General features: G+C 40.3%; 1 protein-coding gene across 7 annotated transcripts in view; it reads right to left on the bottom strand.

Moving 5' to 3' along the window:
- The window catches only part of ITPR2 (inositol 1,4,5-trisphosphate receptor type 2), a 537,466-nt gene that overhangs the window by 244,019 nt on the left and 276,521 nt on the right, over positions 1 to 16,926 (bottom strand). For all 7 annotated transcript variants that reach the window (XM_064284462.1, XM_064284460.1, XM_064284461.1 and 4 more), the window contains one exon: positions 1,351 to 1,541. In XM_064284462.1, the coding sequence (XP_064140532.1) occupies positions 1,351 to 1,541 (191 nt within the window). The remainder of the gene's footprint in view (positions 1 to 1,350; positions 1,542 to 16,926) is intronic.

Below are 16,926 nucleotides of genomic sequence, written 5' to 3'. Positions count from 1 at the left end.
TCTTTCTCTGAGCAATACCATCTATCCTCATTCTAAATACTATCCCCAGATATAGATTTAAGTTTCAATATATTCAGTAGCCTATAAGATATCTGGATGTCAATCTGTTAACCTAATTCAGCATACTTTCAATGACCATAGCCAATCTTCCCATACCGTGTCCTCCCAATTCCTCTTACAACAGTCTTAATAACATCATTTCATCTCCAATCATCACAGCCATTTTAAACCCCCCTCATACCTTCTCCCTATTTCTATCCAAGAGCTACCATGCCTGTTGACCCTGAATTTATTGTCAGCAACACCTGTTTCTTCATTTCATTCATACCACTGCCTCACTGGTTGTGATTTTTAGTAACTCCTAACTAATCTGCCCTTCTCTAGTCTCTCCCTGGTAATCTTACCCTGCAAACTAAAAACTGTTTACTCAATCATAATAACATTTCCCCCAAAAACTGTTAATAGTTCATGTCCTTCAAGTTTCCCATACTATCTGAATCAAACTTGTCTTTTTAATAATGTACCATAAAACTCTGCTATTAAAATTCTGAACTTTAGCCAATTAATCTGCATTTGACCCCGAATAATTTAGTATTTTCCCAGTTCATACCTTGACCAGTCTCCAGGACAAAAATTTCCTCACACATACTCAACTTTCTCCATGGAATGGTCTACTAAATTTCACAGATGAAAAGATATTTCCCTTCCCTGAATAGCACTCAATGTACCAGAACATCCAGTTCAAAAGCATGGGCGGGATACTACCCAAGTAATTTGGGAATAATCGTGCTTGGCCCATTCTGGCTAAAGGAGAGGGCGAGCATAAGAGAGTACTGAGAGATAAGTTGAAGCAAGGACATAAATACTTACTATGTGAATTTTTGTGGAAAATAATATTATTGTATTATTGATATTATAATTATTATTTTGATATTACGGCACACTACCATACCATCAGAGCCCTGGTAGCACAGTGGTTAAGAGCTCAAAAGGTCGGCAATTCAAATCCACCATTCGCTCCTTGGAAACCCCATGGGGCAGTTCTATTCTGCCCTGTAGGGTCACTATAAGTTGGAATCAACTCAATGGCAATGAGTTTGGTTTTGGGGTTTTGGAACCATACCATCAAAACACATTAAATAATATAAAATAACTATAAATAAATAAATAAATAAGAACTTACATCTGGAAGCCTATGCATTTAAATTCGGGTACAGGTGGTAGGGAGTTGTAAAGCCTGAATGCCAACTAGAATTTTATGTATTTTTAACCATTTTTTGTTTGTGTGATTGCATATTTAAAAAATTATAATTTAGAAAATATTAATGCTATTTCATGCTGTCATTATACCTGTAACTTTTCAATTATATTTCTATAATCCCAAGCAGGCCCTCCAAGAGCTTCCTTAAAGCGTGGTCCAGAGCGAGCAGACAATCTCCAACCCATGGCTGCTCTTTGTACCATGTTTGAATGGCTCTTCATGAAGAGGGTATTGACTTGGCTGTCCAAATCTACTGGAATGGCAATTCCACGGTTCTTTGCTGAAAAAAGAAAGATTTAAAATAGTTTCCTCTTACTTTGACTTCTTATACATTACCAAAGCAGCTGTAAAAACAAAGAACAATTTAAAAAGGAAAAACATCAAATCTTTAAACTCTGCCATTGAATTGTTTATGTAACTTCAAAAACTTTAAGCCTGAATGTATTACAATTCTCAATACCAATTAGTAAAATGAGTTCATTAAACATTCCAGAATTTACTTGATTTCTTGATGATTAATGCTTGAAATATACTTCATACAGCATCAATATAGAAACACATTGTATAATAACCATGAACATTCATACCTTCCCAGTTGCCAAAGAAAATAAGAAAGCATACAGAAAAGTCATGATAAAATCCCACCTCTCCATTCATTAATTAAATGAGCGTGTGTGCATATGTGTGCATGTGTGTTTGTGCACGTGCACATGCATGAAATTGTATGCAGTAAAAATCTGAGAGTAGAAATTAAAAACTCGAAGGTTTTTCTGAAAAAAAAAAAAACCTTAGACAATGGCACAAAGAACGCATCCTTTTTCTTGGATCTACTGAAAAGTATATTTTAACAGACTAAAAAATGAGAATGCCTGCCATAAGCAAAATAGAAACATTGAGGCATTTTTGCCAGACAGAATGAAGATGGAATTTGTCCATCACAGAAAGAACAGAAGAAACTGCCCCAAAGACATTTGAGTTAGAACAGGTCATCCAATACGAAGAGTGGCAGTGGGGCTGGGGGAATCTTCTGGGCAATTCACTAAGGAATAGCATCTGGATAGCTGGGAAGAGAAGGCCCTTCTCCATCTGACTAGCATAAACAGAGTAGTTGGCAGCAGCAGTATTTCCCCAGAGGATAAAGTTAGAGAAACATTCTCTCAATAAAGTAGAATACCTGCCTGGAGAGAATGCCAAATGAAGGTGTTAGGACCTGGCATAGAAATGGAGCAACTCTTGAATTCATTCCAAAATTCCTCATCAAATAACGGGTGGCATGGTAGGAAAAAGGAAAGGCCGCTCCAGCAAGGGGAGAAAATATGTTAAAGGCTCCAACCTCCAAGCAAAGCCCTCCTTATTTTAACATTTGCTGGTATTCCCAGCCTGCCTCTGCTTCGCACATTCACACACACACACACACACACACACACCCCTCAAAGGAAAGCCTGCATGTCATTTCTTTACCCCCTTACTAGGAACTCAGTGTTTGCCCTGCTATTTACGGAATTCTAGTGAAGAAATAGACCCTCAAAAATGCAGAGGAAACCCATGCTAGCCACCCATCCCGGTCATTGCACAGATCTTCGTAATTATGAACACACCACCAAGGACCATGGGGAAAACCAGAGCATTAAGAATAACTAACCACAGCAAAAACAGAGAAGATTCAGGGAAGACTAAAAATGTATAAATGATTCTAATTATTGTCCTCAGAGATACTAGAGTAGATATCGCATCCAAAAAAACAAGAAAATCAGAAAAAGAATTCTTGAAAACTAAAATATGACTGCAAAAATAAACATTTTAAAAATTGGCTAAGCAAGAAAAAACACGAACAAAGACCAAACTGGCAATCTGGAAAACGAAGTCAAGAAATCTTCTAGAACATAAGGCATAAAAGATCAAAATAGAAAATAAAGCACAGAGATTATCTAACAGATCGAAGTTCCAAAAGGAAACAGCACAGGCAATGAAGGGAAAGAAATCGTTAAGAAAAAAAAAAAATTTTTTTTCTTTGGCCCACTTTGTGTTAAACAGGATTAAATAAGCATATTTTGCCATATTCTGGTAAAAATGTAAATATCAACCACAAAGAGAAAATCACAAGAACTACCATAAGGGAAAGATTTCTTTTCAGAAATCAGAATGATACCTGGCTTTTCATCATCAACATTGGATGCTAGAAGACAGTAGAATATCTTTAATGTTCTGAGGCACAAAGTATGTTAAAATTAGAAGCATGTACCCACCTAAACTAAAAGTAAAGTGCAATTCCAAAATAAAGACATTCCAGAACACGTAAAGACTCCGAAACACTTCCCTGAACCCTCTATGAAAAAAATACTCAAAAAAATGAGAAAGGAATTCAAGAAAAGGATGCCATGAATACAAGAAACCATGGCAACTGACTATGAACATGAAGAAGAGAAAAAGCTAGTAACAAAGGAAAGATGACCCATTAGAGATTCATAGTTGGAATGTTCTCATTAAGTTGGAAAAGTTTCAATATCATAGGGCTGCATTTTGTTCTATAATTATTTTACAGAGAAAAACATTTATATATCATAGTATGTTCTGCTCATTGATTTTTCAAGTTGTTATCAACCTAGAAAAGGTTTAATTATGTTTCAGAATAGAACACAAATATCGCAAACCATAACAATGTAAAGCAATAATTAGAATGTAGAGTGGGAGAGAAGAGGTTGAAATGAAGGGAATATATTAATTTCCTTATTTTTCACAGTGTGGATAATATAGACATTAGTTAAAACTGTTAAGTTAAGAAATAGAGGCATAAGAGTTATCACTTAAAGCTATTATATTCACCAGAAAAATTTCTTTACAAGACTGAAGGGATAAAAAGAAACGGGGGTGGAGGGGGCAGTAGACAGGTATCTAACTCACTTCACATAATGAGAGGAGAAGACAACAGTAGACAGTACTATTTCTGCTGATGAAAATTCTTTGAAGCTGAAAGATGTGTAAAAATGTCTTTAAAAAGGATAATTTTAGCAACCAACACAAAAACAGGTACCAATTTAAACAAGAGCTTGAGTAGGTTTTAAAAGAATAATAATAGCTCTAAGGTAACCCTAAACAATCAATTGTACCACTACTCAGATTTCCCTAGTGAGTTAGTGAATGTTTTCCTAATATTGATTATAATTTCCCTTTTCAAAGCACACACAATACTGCTTACACAGTATTTTCTAAGCAACAAAAATTCTAATCTTTAGTGTTGCTCAAAATGTATTATAAAGTTTCTGCCAATCTTTAAACAAATGGGGGGGGGGAAGGCTGGGATTTTTTGTTGTTGTTTGTAGTTTTTTTATAGGAATCAGGTACATTAATGGAACTGAACACCTAATAAGTGCTCCTGTTACGAATATGACTTACACAAAGAACTGCTCAATGAATACTTTTCTAACGACACCAGCGGAAATTTCATTAAATGGCAGCAGCACCTCTGTTATTCTTAGCACTGCCCAGTCCTAAGCCATCCTCATAATCCTTGTTATGCTTGAGCTCACTGTTGCAGCCATTATGTCAATCCATCTTGTTGAGGGTCTTGCTCTTTTTTGCTGACTCTCTACTTTACCAAGTATGATGTCCTTCTCCAGGGACTGATCCCTTCTCATAGGATGTCCAAAGTATGTGAGATGTAGTCTTGCCATTCTTGCTTCTAAGGAGCATTCTGGTTGTACTTCTTCCAAGACAAACTTGTTCATTCTTTTGGCAGTTCATGGTATATTCAATTTTTTTTGCCAACACCACAATTCAAAGGCATCAATTCTTCTTCGGTCTTCTTTATTCATCATCCAGCTTTCACATGCATATAAGGCATTTGAAAACACCATGGCTTGGGTTAGGTGCACCTGAGTCTTCAAGGCAACATCTTTGCTTTTTTTAAAGAGGCCTTTTGCAGCAGATTTGTCCAATGCAATGCACCATTTGATTTCTTGACTGCTGCTTCCATGGGTGTTGCTTGTGGATCCAAGTAAAATGAAATCCTTGACAGCTTCAATCTTTTCTCCGTTTTTCATGATGTGGCTTACTGGTCCAGTTGTGAGGATTTTTGTTTTCTTTATGTTGAGGTGTAATTCATACCGAAGGCTGTAGTCTTTGATCTTCATCAGTAAGTGCTTTCAAGTCCTCTTCACCTTCAGCAAGCAAGGTTATGTAATCTGCATAATGCAGGTTGTTAATGAGTCTTCCTCCAATCCTGATGCCCTGTTCTTTATATAGTCCAGCTTCACCATGCATCTGCCAGTTTGTGGTACTGTGGGCTTGCCTGTTGCTATGATGCTGGACGTTATGCTACTGGTATTCAAAAACCAGCAGGGTTACCCATGGCAGGCAGGTTTCAACTGAGCTTCCAGACTAAGATAGACTAGGAAGAAGGACCCAGCAGTCTACTTCTGAAAAGAATTAGCCAGTGAAAACCTTATGAATAATATGGAGGACATTATGTTGAATGAAATAAGTCAATCATAAAAGGACAAATACTGTATGATCCCACTTTTATAAAAAGTTAATATGTTTGCTCACAGAAAGTAATATTCTTAGATGGTTACCAGGAATGGAATGGAAGGAGAGGAAGAATCACCTACCAGATAGTAGACACACATTAATTCTGGTGAAGGGAAAGGCAATACATAATATAGAAGTCAGCACAATGTGACCAAGGCAAATGAAGACACTGAGAGGTACACAAGAATAAAGGACAACAACAGTAACAACTATGGTAACAAATATGCTCACTCATCTATGCCAAGAAATTTGGAAGACAGCTCCCTGGCCAACCAACTAGAAGAGATCCATATTTATGCCTATCCCAAAGAAAGCTGATCCAACGAAACGAGGAAGTTATGGAGTAATATCATTAATATCACATGCAAGTAAGATTTTGCTGAAGATCATTCAAAAGCAGCTGCAGCAGTACATGGACAGGGAACTGCCAGAAATTCAAGCCAGATTCAGAAGAGAACATGGAACCAGGGATATCAGTGCTGATGTCAGATGAATTCTGGCTAAAAGCAGAGAATACTAGATCGATGTTTACCTGTGTTTTATTGACTATGCAAAGGCATTCGACTGTGTGGATCATAACAAATTATGGATAGCATTGTGAAGAATGGGAATTCCAGAACACTTAATTGTGCTCATGAGGAAACTATACATAGATCAAGGAGCAGTCGTTTGAAAAGAACAAGGGGATACCGCATGGTTTAAAGTCAGGAAAGGTATGCGTCAGGGTTGAATACTTCCATCATACCTATTCAATTTGTATGCTGCGCAAATAATCTGAGAAGCTGGAAGAAGAACGCAGCATCAGGATAGGAGAAAGACTCATTAACAACCTGCGTTATGCAAGTGACAGAACCTTACTTGCTGCAACTGAAGAGGACTTGAAGCACTTACTGATGAAGATCAAAGACCACACCTCAACATAAAGAAAACAAAAATCCTAAAAAGTTTCCTGAACACAACCAAACACTTCGAGGGACAGAATAGCTGGGGCTGGGGTCTGGGGACCATGGTTTCTGGGGACATCTAGATCAACTGGCCTAACAAAGTTTATTAAGGAAATGTTCTGCATCCCACTTTGGTGAGTGGCATCTGGGGTCTTAAAAGTTTGTGAGTGGCCATCTAAGATGCACAGATTGGTCCCAACCCACTTGGAGTGAGGGAGAATGAAGAACACTAAAGACACAAGGAAAACATTAGCCCAAGAGACAAGAGGGCCACATAAACCAGGGACTCCATCAGCCTGAGACCAGAAGAACTAGATGGCGCCCAGTTACCACCAATGACCACCCTGACAGGGAACACAACAGAGAGTCCCTGATTAAGTGGGAGGAAAGTATAAAACAGAACTCAAACTTACATAAAAAAGACCAGACTTAATGGTCTGACTGAGATTGGAGGAACCCCGGAGACCATGGCCCCCAGATGTTACATTAACCCAGAACTAAAACCATTCCCAAAGACCATTCTTCAGGCAAAGATTAGCCTGGACTACAAAACATAAAATAAAACTTAAGAAGAGTGTGCTTCTTAGTTCAAGCAGATACACAAGCCCAGATGGGTAGCTCTTCTTTGGAGGCAGAATGAGAAGGCAGGAAGGGACAGGAGCTGGTTGGATGGACACAGAAAACCTGGGATTGGAAAGGGGGAGTGTGCTGTCACATTGTAGGGATTGCAGCTAGTGTCACATGACAATATATATATAAAAATTTTGTATGAGAGATTAACTTGAGCTGTAAAATTTCACCTGAAGTACAATAAAAAAAGAAAACAAAAATCCGCACAACTGGACCAATGAACAATATCATGATAAACAGAGAAAAAATTGAAGTTGTCAAGGATGTCATTTTACTTGGATTCACAATCAACACCCATGGAAGCAGCAGTCAAGAAATGAAACAATGCATTGCATTGGGCAAATCTGCTACAAAAGGTCTTTTTAAAGTGTACTTGTCACTGCGATATATGCTTAGATAGATAAACTGACAGACGGGGGAAAAGGCAACTGAAAGTTTAAGCATTAATTGGCAAACTTGGTTGGTTGTCAAGCCCTATCATACTGACCCATAAGAATAAGAACAGTTGGTGCCAAAGGAAGGTGGTAATGGGGTTAGCAGGGAGTGGTACTTTTCTGTGTCATGTTAAACTATACGGAATAAACCTCTACTGAAGCATTCGTATTTTAAACATTAAAGATATTAAATGCATTTTTCCTGTTTAGAACCCAAACTATACTAGATAGATCCTCAGTTAATCCCCAAAAAGAAAAAAGAATACAAATTTTATAGGTTACTCAAGAACAAGTATTGGCACACCTGACTAGTAATCTGGAAAAAATTAAGTTGACTCCATACCTTATACCTTATGTCATGGATTGAATTATGTGCCCCCAAAATGTGCGTATCAACTTGGGTAGGCCATGATTCCCAGTATTGTGTGGTTATCCTCCATTTTGTGATTGTAATTTTCTGTTAAGAGGATTAGAGTGGGATTGTAACACCACCCTTACTCAGGTCACTTCCCTGATCCAAAGTAAAGGGAGTTTCCCTGGGGTGTGGCCTGCACCACCTTTTACCTCTCAAGAGATAAAGGGAAAGGGAAACAAGCAGAGAAATGGGAACCTCACACCACCAAGAAAGCAGTGCCAGGAGCAGAGTGCCTCCTTTTGGACCTGAGGTTCCTGTGCTGAGATGCTCCTAGACCAAGGGAAGACTGGTGACCAGGACCTTCCTCCAGAGCCAACAGAGAAAGAAAGCTTTTCCCAGCTGGCGCCCTAAATTCGGGCTTCTGGCCTATTGGACTGTGAGAGAATAAACTTCTTTTTGTTAAAGCCATCCACTTGTGATATTTCTGCTATAGCAGCACTAGATGATTAAGATACCTTACAACTAAATATATTTTAGATACCTTAAAAATTGAAATGAAAAAAACAAACCCAATGCCATCAAGTTGATTTCAACTGATAGCAACCCTAAAGAACAGAATAGAACTGCCCCTTAGGGTTTCCAAGGAGCAGCTAGTGGATTCAAACTGCTGATCTTTTGGTTTGCAGCTGAGCTCTTAACCACTGTGCCAAAAAATTTAAACAGCAACACCAGTATACAAACAAACAGACTAATCAAAACCATAAAAATTCCAAATGGGAAAGTTAAGAAAACAATCTCAAACTCATCAAGGCTACTCTGAAGATAAAAATAAAACCTAAAAAGCCATAAAAGAAAATCAAAATTTTCTGCATTCCAAAATATAAAATAAATAGTCAAATGACAAATTGAGGGAAAAAACATCATGACTTATAGGTAACAAGCTCATTTCCTTAATATATAAAGGCTTATACAAATAATTTAAAAAATAACAGAAAAAATAAGCAAGCCATAGGAAGACACAGTTCACAGAAACGGAAATACCAATGAGAATCATATGGAAAGTATTCTTCATCACTCATAAAAACGGAAACACATATTAAATTTTTACTTATAAGATTTGAAAAACCTGAGAGTTTGATAACACTGCATTATGGAGGAGAAAGATACACTCTTACATTGCTGGTGGGGTGTGGTACGGTTTAGCCATGATTCTCAGTGGTTTGGCAGATATGTAATCATCCTCCATTTTGTGATCTGATGTGAGCAGTCAATTAGTTCAAAGGGGAGTGTCCTTAGGGTGTGGCCTGCATCCAATGTATATAAATGTTCTGGCAAAGCTCTCTTTAGATCCTGCATCTGATTCATCATCCTCTGACTTCTGGCTCTTGGGATGTGAGCCAGCAGCCTTCCATCTGACCTGCAGCTTTTGGAATTCGCCAGCTCTTGTAGCCCCAGGAGTTACATCCTGCCATCTCACCTACCAATTTTGGGTTCATCAGGCTCTCCAACCAAATCAGTAAGGAAAAGCCTCCAGCCTGACTCATGGACTTGGGACTTGCCAGCTTCCACAGCTGTGTGAGCCACTTCCTTAAAATAAATCTCTCTATATTTTATATAACAACCAAAACTCAAACCAAACCCAGTGCCATTGAGTCAATTCCAACTCATAGCAACCCTATAGGACAGAGTAGAACTGCCCCATAGAGCTTCCAAGGAGCGCCTGTTGGATTCAAACTGCTGACCCTTTGGTTACCAGCTGTAGTACTTAATCACTAGGCCACTAGGGTTTCCTTATATAACAACAACCCGAAAAACAAACCCATTGCTGTCAAGTAAATTCTGACTCATAGCGACCCCAGAGGACAGAGTAGAACTGCCCCATAGGGTTTCCGAACTGTAAATCTTTACAGAAGCAGACTGCCACATCTTTCTCCTGCAGAGCAGCTGTTGGGTTTGAACTGTCAACCTTTCGGTTAGTTGACCACTTAACCATTTGTGCTACCAGGGCCCCTTCTATATATATATATATATATATATAGTATAAAATATATATACCCCTCACTGGCTTTGCTCCTCTAGAGAACCTAGCCTAAGATACTTGGTAATGAGAGTGGTTCTAGAGGAACAAAACAGTAAAGATGCGTTTTCTGAATTAATTCTCAAGCCTGGCTAATCTTAAAGGTGCTGATGACTCTGCCTCCAGTATTAACGAGGGTACTGCTAATCCATGTCATGAGGTGGCAATAGAAATGTACAAAATGTCATAATCAATGGATCAAATATTTGTGAGATATGAGGCACTAGGTGACTGCATATTTGATATTTTTCTACAACTTTGTCAGAATAAGAAATATCGGCAGGCTGGTTGGTTAGTCCTGCTTCTGTTAGACCAAGTGGTCAAAGAAAGAGATGACCTCAGGGCTTCAGAGTCACAGCTCAAGCACCACATAACAGACCTGAAAGTTGTCACTTGTCCCCTGAAAGAAAGCCTTATTTCTTGTACTAATAGAGTTGATACTGCCAAAAAACAAACCTGGAGTCTTATCATAAAAGTGGGTAAATTACAATGCCAATTGAATTCCCAACCTCAAATGATATCTAAAGTTAAAGTGAGGGCATTGATTGGGAAGAAATGGAATCCTGAAACTTAGGATGGGGATGGGGACATATAGTAGATAATCAGGAACGAGGGGACATCGAGCCCCTAAATTCCATTGAATCACTTCTGTCAACAGAACCAGCCCTCGTACTCCCGTTTGAAGAGATTACTCCATTTTTGCCTGCTAAGCCACCCTCCCCAGTAAAACCATTACCCCTTCCAACCGAGTCTGATGAGATTAACCCAGCTATGCCTGAACAGTCTTTGAGATATTGTCTGAGGTGGCAACTGAGGCATTGCTTTTCAGGCAAATAGACTCCTTAGAAGACATTGCTGAATTTCCCAAGGACCCACCCTGACCACCTATTTCTGCTTCTAGACGTATAACTAGACTTAAGTCCTAGCAAGATCCAAGGCGTAAAGTACAGAGTGTGACCCTGGAGGAGGTACACTACACTCCAAAGGAACTGCTTGACTTTTCTAATATGCACAAACAGAAACCTGGGGAATGGCTATTAAGGGTGTGGGATAATGGTGCAAAGAACATAAAGTTGGATCAGTTTGATTCTAATGATATGGGCCCACTAAGCACAGTTTCTTCATTCAATGTTTCAGCTCAAGAGTTTAGAAAATGATCTAATAGCTTATTTGGCTGGATCACTGAAGCATGGATTAAGCAGTGGCCTACACTAAATCAAGTTGAAATGCCAGACCTGCCTTGGTATACTGATACTGTAGAAGAAGGTATCCAAAGGCTTAGGGAAATTGGCATGTTACGGTGGACTTATCAGGTTGGACCAACAGACCCACACAGGCATTGCCCAGAGGACATACCTTTTACCACAACCTTGAGGAACAAATTTGTGAAGGGAGCCCCAGCATCCTTGAAGACTGCTGTGATCGCTATTTTATATAACTCAGCTTTGACAGTGGGAACTGCCCTAACTGAATGAAGACACCTAACTATAATGGGGCTGTGGTAGGGGCAAAGTGGCAGCACTTAAATCAAAAAAAGACAAGGTGGGCGCGGTTACTGTAATGGACAGCAGAGTCAAACCAATAATCAGGATAGTCTGACTATAAGAGAATATAGAATTATGGCATTAGCTACTTAGTTATGGTGTCCCTGGGAGTGAGATGGATGGGAAATCTACTAAATATTTACTAGATCTGCACAAGCAGAAGAACTCTAGGTCAAGTGAATGGCAGTCTAACTTGAATCGCCAGAATGGAGAGTCACGGCCCCTCAATCAATTACTAGATTTGAGCCAGTTTACAGAGGCAAAACCATATGAATGAGGGAGAGGTGGGCCCCTTGAGTAAGGATCCCACTGGGCTGAAAAAATTTATAGTGTTAGTCTTTCTCCCAGCATTCCCCAAAGGGATCTATGGCCTTTTATAAGAGTCACTGTTCACTGGGAAAAAGGAAATAATCAGACTTTTCAGGGATTACTAGACACTGGCTCTGAGCTGACTAATTCTAGGAGGCCCAAAACATCACTGTGGTCCACCAGTCAGAGTAGTGGCATATGGAGGTCATATTATTAATGGAGCTTTGTCTTAGCTCTGTCTCACAGTGGGTCCTTGAAACCATCCTATAGTGATTTCCTACATTCCAGAATGTATAATTGGAACAGACATACTCAGCCACTGGCAGAACCCCTACATTGGATCCCTGACATGTGCAGTAACAGCTATTATGGTAGGAAAAGCCAAGTGGAAGCCATTAAAACTGCCCCTACCTAGGAAAATAGTAAATTAAAAGCAATACCACATTCCTGGAGGGACTGCAGAGATGAGTGCCACCATCAAGGACTTGAAGGATGAAAGTGTGGTAATTGCTACCACATCCCCACTCAACTCGCCTACTTGGCCTGAGCAAAAAACAGATGCATCTTGGAGAATGAAGGTGGATTATTATAAATTTAACCAGGTAGTGATTCCAATTGCTGCTGCTGTTCTAGATGTGGTTTCATTGCTTGAACAAATTAATACATCTCCTGGTACCTAGTATGCAGCTATTGATGTGGTCAATGCCTTTTTCTCAATTCTAGTTTTGAAGGACCACCAGAAGCAGTTTGCTTTTAGCTGCCAAGGCCAGCAATACACATTCACTGTCCTACCTCAAAGGTATATCAATTCTCCAGCCCTACATCATAATTTAGTCTGCAGAGATCTTGATGACCTTTCCCTTCCACAAGACATCACACTGGTCCATTACATTGATGGCATTATGCTGACTGGATCTAGTAAGGAAGAAGTATCATTGACTAGACTTATCAGTTAGATGTTTGCATTCTAGAGGGTGGGAAAATAATCTGACAAAAATTCAGTTATCTTCCACCTCAGTGAAATTTCTAGTGGTCTAGTGGTGTGGGCCGTGTTGCGATATCCCTTCTAAAGTGAAGGATAAGTTGTTACATCTGGCCCCTCCTACAACTAAAAAGGACATACAACTTCTGCTGGGCCTCTTTGGATTTTGGAGGCAACATATGTCTCGTTTGGGTGTGCTATTCCAGCCTATTTATCAAGTGGCTTGAAAAGTTGCTATTCTGGGACCTAGAATAACAACAGTCTCTGCTTTTTTTTTTTTTTTTTTTTTTCTGCAACAGGTTCAGGCTGCCATGCAAACTGCTCTGTCACTTGGGCCATATGATCCGGCTGATCCAATGGCTCTTGAAGTGTTAGTGAAAGAGATGCTGTTTGCAGTCTTTGGCAGGCCACTATTGGTGAATCACAGTGCAGACCCTTAGGATTTTGGAGCAAAGCTCTGCCATCCTTTGCAGATAAATACTTTCCTTTTGAGATGCAGCTTTTGTCTTGTTATTGGGCCTTAGTAGAAACTGAATGTTGAACTATGGGCCACCAAGTCACTCTGCAGCCTGAGCTGCCCACCATGAACTGGGTGTCGTCTGACCCACAGTCTTAAGGCAGGACATGCACAACAGCACTCCATTATTAAATGGAAGTAGTATATATAAGGTCAGGCTCAAAAAGGACCTGAAAGCATAAGTAAATTACATGAGGAAGTGGCCCAAATGCTCATGGTCTCCACTCCTGTCACATTACCTTCTTTCTTCCAGCTTGCACCTATCACCTCATGAGAAGTTCTTGTGATCAGTTGACTGAGGAGGAGAAAACTTGTGCCTGGTTTCCAGATGGTTCTGTGCAATATGCAGGCACCACTCGCAGCCCCTTTCTGGGATCCCCCTGAAGGACAGAGGTAAAGGGGAATCCTCCCAGTGGATAGAACTTTGAGAAATGCACCTGGTTGTTCATTTTGTTTGGAAGGAGAGATGGCCAGACGTGTGACTGTATACTACTCGTGGGATGTGGTCAATGGTTTGGTTAGATCATCAGGGACTTGGAAGAACATGATGATTGCAAAATTGGTGACAAGGAGGTATGGGGAAGAGGCATGTGGATAGACTTCTCTGAATGGGCCAAAGAAGTGAAGATGTATCTCATGTGAATGCTCACCAAAGCATGACCTCAGCAGAGGAAGATTTTAACAATCAAGTGGCTAGGATGATGCATTCTGTGGATATCAGTCAGCTTCTTTCCCCAGCTACTCCTGTCATTGCCCAGTGGGCTCATGAACAAAGTGGCCATGGTGGCAGAGAGGGAGCTTATACGCAGGCTCAGCAACACCAACTCCCACCCACCAGGGCCGACTTGGCTACAGCCACTGCTGAATGTCCAATCTACCAGCAGCAAAGACCACCAATGAGTCCCCAATATGGCACTATTCCTAATGGCAATCAGCCAGCAACCTGGTGGCAGGTTGATTACCCTGGAACACTTCCATCATGGAAAGGGCAGCATTTTGTTTTTCCTTGAATAGACACTCTGGATACGGATTTGCCTTCCCTGCACACAAAGTTTCCCTGCACACAAGAACTTACAGAATACTTTATCCACCATCATGGTATATCCCATTCAGCATCACCTCAGATCAAGAAACTCACTTCACAGCAAATGAAGTGCAGCAATGGGCCCATGCTCATGGAATTCACTGGTCTTACCATGTTCCCTATCATCCTGAAGTACCTGGCTTTACAGAACAGTGAAATGGCCTTCTAAAGACACATTTATGGTGCCAGCAAGATGGCAATGCCTTGTAGGGTTGGGGCAATGTGCTCCAGGAGGCTGTGTATGCTGTAAACTAGCACCCAATATATGGTGGTGTTTCTTCTATAGCCACGATTCATGGGTCCAGGAATCAAGGGGTGGAACGCAAGTGGAACCATTCACTATTACCCCTAGTGACACATTCACAAAATTTTTGCTTCCTGTCCCTGTGACCCTATGCTCTGTGGGTCTAGATGTCTTAGTTCCAAAGGGAGGGATGTTCCCACCAGGAGACACAACACCAATTTCACTGAACTGGAAGTTAAGAATGCCACCCAGACACTTTGGGCTTCTCAAACCTCTGGATCAACAGAAAAAGAAGGGAGTTACCATACTGGCTGGTGTGACTGATCCTGATTACCAAGCAGAAATTGGATTGATATTATATAATGGAGGTAAAGAAGAGTATGCCTAGCATACAGGAGATCCCTTAAGACATTCTTTAGTATTACCATGCCCTGTGATTAAAGTCAATGGAAAACTAGAGCAACCTAATTTTAACATAACTACTAATGGTCTTCAGGAATGAAGGTTTGGGTCATCCCACCAGGCAGAGAACCACAACCAGCTGACATGCTTGCTGAGGGTAAAGAGAATACAGAATGAGTGATGGAAGAAGGTAGTTGTAAATACCATCTATGACCATGTGACCAATTGCAGAAAGGAGGATGTTTTTAGTATTTCTTTCTTATTTTGTTAAGCATGTATTAGACTGAAGTATGACTTTATAATTGTCTTTAGAGATTATATATGGTTTAAAGTGATGTACACAGGTGCCAAGTTGACAAGGGACGGACTGTGATGATTTAGGTTATGTGTCAACTTGGCTAGGCCAAGATTCCCAGTGGTTTGGTAGATATGTAATTATCCTTGGGGATGAGGCCTGCAGCCAATATATATGGATAGTCTGGCAAAGCTCACCTTCTCTGGATCCTGCATCTGACTTGTCATCCTGTGACCTCCAGTTCTTGGGATGTGAGCCAGCAGCCTTCCATCTGACTTACAGATTTTGGGATTCACCAGCTCCTGCAGTCCTGTGAGCCAGCAGCCTATTGCTTGACCTGCCAATTTTGGGTTCACCAGCCCTGCTATCACAAGAGTTCACAGAAGCCTCCAGCCTGACGTCTGACCCACGGATTTAGGATTTGCCGGCCTCTACAAATGCATGAGCCATTTTGTTAAAATAAACCTCTCTCTCTCTCTATTCTCTCTCTACATATATACACGTCACTGGTTTTGCTCCTGTAGAGAACCCAGCCTAAGACAGGTATAAATTGAGCAATCTCTACAGAGGCCTGTCTTAGTCATCTAGTGCTGCCATAACAGAAATACCACAAGTGGATGACTTTAACAAAGAGAAATTTATTTCCTCATAGTCTAATAGGTTATAAGTCTAAATTCGGGTGTCAGTTCCAGGGAAAGGCTTTTTTTCTTTGTCAGCTCTGGAGGGAGGTCCTTGTCTTCAACCTTCCCCTGGTCAAGGAGCTTCCCAGGTGCAGGGACCCTGTGTCCAAAGGACGCACTCTGTTCCTGGTACTTTCTTGATGGTATGAGGTCCCCAACTTCCTGCTTGCTTCCCTTTCCTTTTTATCTCTTGAGAGATAAACGTGGTACGGGCCATGCCCCAGGGAAGCTCCCTTTACATTGGATCAGGGATGTGACCTGGGTAAAGGCGGTGTTACAATCCCACCCTAATCCTCTTTAGCATAAAATTACAATCACAAAATGGAGGACAACCACAAAATACTGGGAATGATGGTCTAACCAAGTTGACATATATTTTTGGGGGGACACAATTCAATCCATGACAAGGCCTGTATCTGTCAAAATTAAATTTAACCCAGAAATTCTAATCCTAGGTGTTTACCCTATAAATACGTTCCCTCACGTGCAAAGCAATTAGAAACAGCATAAACATCCAACAACAGGGTTAAATGAGCTAGGGCATCACACAATCAGATGTTATGTAAACAGTGGCAAGTCTAGATATTCATTTTTTTTTATTTTTTACTCATCTATTTACTGTTGTCCATGCAATAAATATT

This window comes from Loxodonta africana, chromosome 4 (genome assembly GCF_030014295.1).
Source record: "Loxodonta africana isolate mLoxAfr1 chromosome 4, mLoxAfr1.hap2, whole genome shotgun sequence".
NCBI lineage: Eukaryota > Metazoa > Chordata > Mammalia > Proboscidea > Elephantidae > Loxodonta > Loxodonta africana.
The sequence above is the reverse complement of the archived record's forward strand: the minus strand, read 5'-3'. Positions and strand labels throughout refer to the sequence as shown.